Consider the following 6,030-nt stretch of genomic DNA (forward strand, 5'->3'; position numbering starts at 1 on the left):
AAAAAAAAAAAACAACAGATAGCCCTAGAAAAAATTACTGGCTGTGCTCCAGGAAGAAGGGTGGCAAAGCGCTGAGGGGAAGTCGTGTTAGTTAACTCCTGCGATGCTTGCTCAAAACGAGGCTCAACAAGCGTTGAAAATCAGTGACGGCGTCAAGGGTACGCGACGGGCAGCGGCAAAAACAGTCACGCAGGCACCATGCCTACGTAAAAATTAATTCTCCGCTCCTCCCCAGTAAAAAATTTTCTGCCCGCGTTCCCAGTTAAGTATTATTAAGGAGAATATTTTTTACCTATTTGAGGACTTAAAAGCGTCGCAGTCCTGCTATCACGGAAATAGTTAGATAACGTGATCACATCAACGGAGCAGGACGCTGCTGATTGGTTTATGATTTGGTTTTATGGGGTTCAACGTCCCAAAGCGACTCAGGCTATGCGGGATGCCGTAGTGAAGGGCTCCGGAAATTGCGACCACCTGGGGTTCTTTAGCGTGCACTGACATCGCACAGCACACAGGCCTCTAGAATTTCGCCTCCATCGAAATTCAGCCGCCGCGGCCGGGATCGAACCCGCGTCATTCGGGCCAGCAGCTGAGCGCCGTAACCACTGAGCCACCGCGGTGGGGCAGGACGCTGCTGAGTACGCTCAGCATTTTGTGTGCAGTAAAATTTGTTCAAAGTGCTTACATTATACTGGTACTATAATTTGGAGAACACTACTGAGTACGCGCTGTGTTTGGTCTGCATAGTAATATTTGTTCATTGTGTCTAGAATACATTGCCACTATAATTTGGCTAAGATGTGTTGCCATAAAGGCTGCGACAGCAGTTCCAAGAATGTGGAGCTCTCGATCTAGAGTCGGCATATTTACTCTACGCAGGAGTACACTGGCTTCAGGACCCCTACCCCGCCTGCTGCCTGGATCCCGGACAACACGACTGCTGACTATGATCCTCAGTGGAACATGGTTGACGAAGAGAAAGTGGAAAACCTGCTGGAGCATCTGGCGTTGCTGGTCTGAAAGCCCTCGTGGCTGGACGGTTCCGGAGGCTATTCCCTACATCGCGGAAATTCCAAGCTGCACAGGATGCGTCGAAGAATTCACTGCACAGCTAACTGACAGGGAAGGTTTGTTTATGTTTACTGAGGACTACCTAACAAATGTCATGGGTATGAGCTTAGGGATGGCTCTCAAGGTATGCAATGTGGTGAGGTCACTGATAGAAAACCCGGCATAGGTTTCGCGACTAGTTTAACATTATCTGCATGAAGACATGACCACCGACCTTATGGAGCAGGACATCAGCAATACTTCATGTGTGACCCATGGAGACTGGGATGCAGCAGGACATCAGCATGCCTTCATGTCTAATCTCGGAGATTGGAGGGCTACAAAATTCTCACCATTTGCACTGTGTCAGCGTTGCGCCTTGAGTGAATGTGTCTCATGCAGCGTGTCAGCTCTCGCTCCACCATTTTCGCCAAAATGAACAGGTTTGTTTTGCATTTGTCTTCTTTCTGGCACTGCTCGTCGATATTGGCTAGAATACCCATTCCCAGAGCAACTGGAACTCAGTCACCAGCTGCCATATCTGATAACGAAGCAGTGTTGGGAATAACGCAGGGTTACTGGCAATGGGTGCTTGGTACTAGGTCGCTGGATACTGGGAGGTAAGTGCAGCATTTATGAAACATCGAGGTCTGTGCTCATTAAAGAGACAGTATATTAATTACTGACTGAAACACGTGTCATGAGATTATATTCGAAAAAAAAGTACCATGATGTAAGAGTGGAGCAGTGCCATAACGGAGGAAACAAAAATATATAATTTTAATTTGGCATTGAAAAACGCCTAAGAGCGATGAAGCCTTTCCATTATTGGTGTACCCACCACGTGACCGTATCTCCGAGATGTGCACTGTTTGGAGCGGTAACCACGGTCTTCTAGAACGTCAGTGTCCACACGACGGACCGGAGCACGGGAGAAAAGGTCACGTGAGTGATGTGCCGAGTGCGACAACACACCGAGGGAAGGAAAATTCTAGGAACTGCTGTCCTCTTCGCTCATCTCGCGCTGCCCTCTATTCGCGAGCAAACTCAGCGTAAGGGGGCATTGTGATGTCTGGCGGCTCACAACAACGTGACAGCCCGTTGAAAAGGGGTGTGAACGTGGACGTGATCATCGTCATCATAAATATATTGCTACACTGGGCAAGATGATGTATTTGCAAACGTCCGTACGTGGTCTGTGGATGTGTCCATGCATATAACTGGTCGCTTTGAAAATGTATTGCTGTTCCTGGCTTGCGATGAAATTCGCGCTGGTTTGTGGAAAGCGGTCACGTTTTTGACGGTGAGCGCTTAATTCTGACGTGCTCTAGAATCCCCATGGGCACTGAAGCCGAAGTTTTGACATTATTTGCGGGACAGATCCGCATATGAGATAGCGGTCTGACTGAGAGATGCATTTACGGAGTCAACAGTAGAGTAACCAAGGTGTTCCAGCTGTGTCCCCAAGAGATGGAAGTACGTCAGGACGGTGTTCATTCATTCCCACAGATAAGGACCTCAGTGATTTTGCCATCAATGAGCATGAAAGCCAAGGCGCCGCGCTCGCCAGATGTTCTTTCACTCTTCGCGCTCTCTTATGTGCCGCGTTGTTGCCGCTAAATTTTTCGTTGCAATTAGCAGTAGAAAAAATTCTTCGAGTCGAATGCTAATTATGCTCTCAGTAGCGAATATGAAGCTACCTTTGGCGAAAAGGACAGCAAATAATTCAGGGGCACTTTGACTGTCTAAAGCATAGTGTCGAACCGGAACCGAACCTGAACCCGAAACAGGAACAGAACCCGAATTTTCACCCGAAACCGTAGCTGAACCGAACCCAAAGCCTTGCCATTACTGGTGTACCCACCACGTGATCGTATCTCCATGAAGGTGGGCCCAGACGTGCGGACCGAATCGCGGATGGTACGCGCGCGTCAGCGCGGTTATCGTGACACGTGCATCCGGGAGTCGGTCTGAACGTCGGGCATTCACACGAACGCAGCGGACAATCCGCGCATACTCTCGCCCACAGCGGGCTTGCGCTGTTAGCGTGGCTTCGAAAACTCAGCTGCCGAGAGTTTAAACATGAACGCCGAACGAAAACGTCGTCTCGCCGCACTGGTTGTCGCCATTAAAGCGTCTGAGGGCGAGAAGGAAGCTTTCGCGTCTAAAACGGTTATGTTGGACAAAGTCAAGGTTGGAAAAACAGTGTTTGGCCATGCAGGACCTGCTGTACGAGGACCTACTTGAATGCGACCCGGAGAGTACAAACGCTTGCTGCGGCTTAGTCCAGAGCAGTTTTACCAGATACTGGCTCACAGAGCTCCTTCTCTCCATATTCACTCAAATAAGCAGAAACAACAAAGCTAAGCGGGTATTTACGCACACGCTCAAATACACAGTACGACGCAGTGAGAGAAATACGAAAAGGAGGACACACAATGCTGCACTCGAGCTGCAAATGCGGCGAAAAGCGCGCCAAAACGAAAGGCGCCAGCACGGAGCAAAGCCGACTTCATTCAGGATAGCTAGCCAGACGAGCGCACCTAGAAGCAAAAACAATCCCGGTCCGCCGACAAGCCCTCGGACTGAAAAAGGCTCTGGCCTTTTTCATTCGGTCCGCGGTCCGGGCTCAGAAAAGTGCACGCCGCCGGCTCAAGGTCGCTCAGAGCAGGGACGTTCACGTTACGTGGCACGCGGACAGCGCTGACGCGCCCGGACCATCCGCGATCCGGTCCGCTCGTGTGCGGATGCTGCGGATGCAGAGGGAGTTGGAACTGGTCCAGAACGTCAGGGCGATGCAGGAGCAATACGTCTACGCCGATCCCGGAGCTTCGAATGCGGAGCGAGTGGAAAGGATTGTCCGACAGAGCCACCCCACGTTTGCTCTCTATTTGCGGAAGAAGTCACTGCGGCGACTTGAACGAGCTAGCTGTGGCAGCGCGTCGGGTAGAAGCCGAAATCTCGGCAGCCTGCGCCGCCGCTCTACGCGCTCTATCACACCAAAAGAGTCCTAGATTTTTCGTGCAGGACTAACGCATTTAAAAATTCCTTTCCTTGCGCACTATTTGCGATTGGAATTGTTATCCGCCGATACGGTCAACTGTACAACGGTTTAATGATTCCTCTGCGCCCTTGTGCCTCCCCCCATCAAAATGCATTCATGTTGTAAACAGTATCTTGTGTCTTTGTTCTGATTTATCATTCAACGTCCTGTATCTAATTGTTTGCTGTTTCTGAATTTGTTGATTTGTATTGTCCACTCCTGCCTAAGTCCTGTATCTTAGGCCTGTAAAATAAGTAAAAAAATTTTTACCAGCACTTCTGACAGATACTCTCGGCTTGTATGCTGACACGCGAGTTTACGGCTACTTTTTCGGTTTGTCAAGCAAGAGAAGCGGTATTTTCCGTAAAATAATATTTATATTGCATTTGAACGACATTTCCGAGATAACTCATTAGCAGTGTTTATACTCGGGTAAGATTTTTGAATGCCTTGGTAGCGTTTCCGTCATCGTGGCTTTTGTGAAATTAAGTGATTTAACTAAGTGATCTAACAGTCCTTGAATTTATGGTGCCTCATCATAATTGAAATGTGCTGTAAATGCGAAGCAAAAAAAAAAAAGACATGCGTTTAGCCTTTGGCAAATTTACAAATATGTGTAATTCTTTAGGTGCTTGGCTCAAATAGTACTTTGCACCTTTCTTTACAGAAGTCTTTTTGCAGCAATGCTGTCAGCTGCTTACTGCTGCATTTCACACCATCCGGTCATGTGGTGATATTGGTGTTTTTTGAGACTGAGATCTTCTAGAAGGGATTGTATATATTTGAGGTGTTTGGCAAGTGGTGGCCCCAAAATTAATGTGTACAGTTAATAAATCTCACAGAAGGGTCCAGGGATCTAGAAGCAGCTGCAGTTAGTGAAAAAAATGGTTCTAGGAAAAAGCTAAAATACTAATTGACCAAGATGATTGGCCTACAATCAAAGAAACTGCTTGGATTTAACGTGGTGTTAGAGTGAAGGCCTTATGATGGTCAAGGCATTTCCAATTGTTGCCCATGCTTGGCCTTCCTTAGAATGGCCAATGGTTGGCCTGTCACCACATCTAAACACAAACTTTGATTGGTGTCCAGCATTTCGCCAGTTATGGAAGCGTTGGCCACTGATGATTTGCCCTGCTGAAAAAAGTTGTACCATGCAATAAGCTCATAGAGTTCGTCACACAAATATCATAGAATTATCATACAAATGTCATACATTTCTGTAAAGTCGTGCAATCATCAAACAGATGTCACAGAATATTATACGAATTGTGTAATATTTTATGAGGAAGCCTCTATGAGGTTATTGCATCATAGATTTTTTTCAGCAGGGTGAAACCGCAGTTTCCAGCGCGGTGCACACAGCTACCGTTGCAACATTCCGAGCTGCTTTTCTTCTCTTTTGTCGATTTTCTGACGGGGATCCTGTCTGAGGCAAAGTGTTCGAAGGACTGAAGGGGCAATAAATGAAACGTGCTTTGTCTTGCTGCAACCTATACTTTCATTTCAATGTCAGAGTTAGGTTTGGGGTTTGGAATAACGGAATAAAGTTTTTTCTTTACAAATTAGGACTTTTTCAAATGTTTACAGTTTCCCTCTTTACGCGCAATCTGGCGGTCCATTCTTTTTGGTTTGCAAGCCCTCGAGCAGCTGCTGGAAGACCCTATGAACCCAGCAACGGAAGAAGCAACAGTGCCTGCATTCGTGTAATAGTGTTTCCCTCTTGGCATGTGCACAAATAAATAAAAGTATGCGCTGCATATTGTCGTTGTCTTGATTAGTATAACAAAGCATTTCCCGCTGCCCAAGGCTGCAGGGCAGTAATACGTCAACTAAGTATTCAAGTTCCACTATTTCCCGATTCAGACAGTACAGCTGTAACGGAGGGTGCTTTGTTAAGCACGCATAGCTCGTAGTGACGCTTTGTACTTTCAGTTACT

The 6,030-nt window shown here is 47.3% G+C and overlaps 1 protein-coding gene across 2 annotated transcripts in view; it reads left to right on the forward strand.

Annotated features, from left to right (window-relative positions):
* Positions 1-4,148, forward strand: part of LOC149334929 (uncharacterized) — an 88,687-nt gene extending 84,539 nt beyond the window's left edge. For both annotated transcript variants that reach the window (XM_089551585.1, XM_089551587.1), the window contains one exon: positions 880-4,148. In XM_089551585.1, coding sequence (XP_089407711.1) covers positions 880-1,237 — 358 coding nt within the window. In that variant the 3' untranslated portion in view covers positions 1,238-4,148. The remainder of the gene's footprint in view (positions 1-879) is intronic.
* Positions 4,149-6,030: the final 1,882 nt, after the last annotated feature.

This window comes from Amblyomma mixtum, chromosome 7 (genome assembly GCF_055824585.1).
Source record: "Amblyomma mixtum isolate Tamu chromosome 7, ASM5582458v1, whole genome shotgun sequence".
NCBI classification, from domain to species: domain Eukaryota; kingdom Metazoa; phylum Arthropoda; class Arachnida; order Ixodida; family Ixodidae; genus Amblyomma; species Amblyomma mixtum.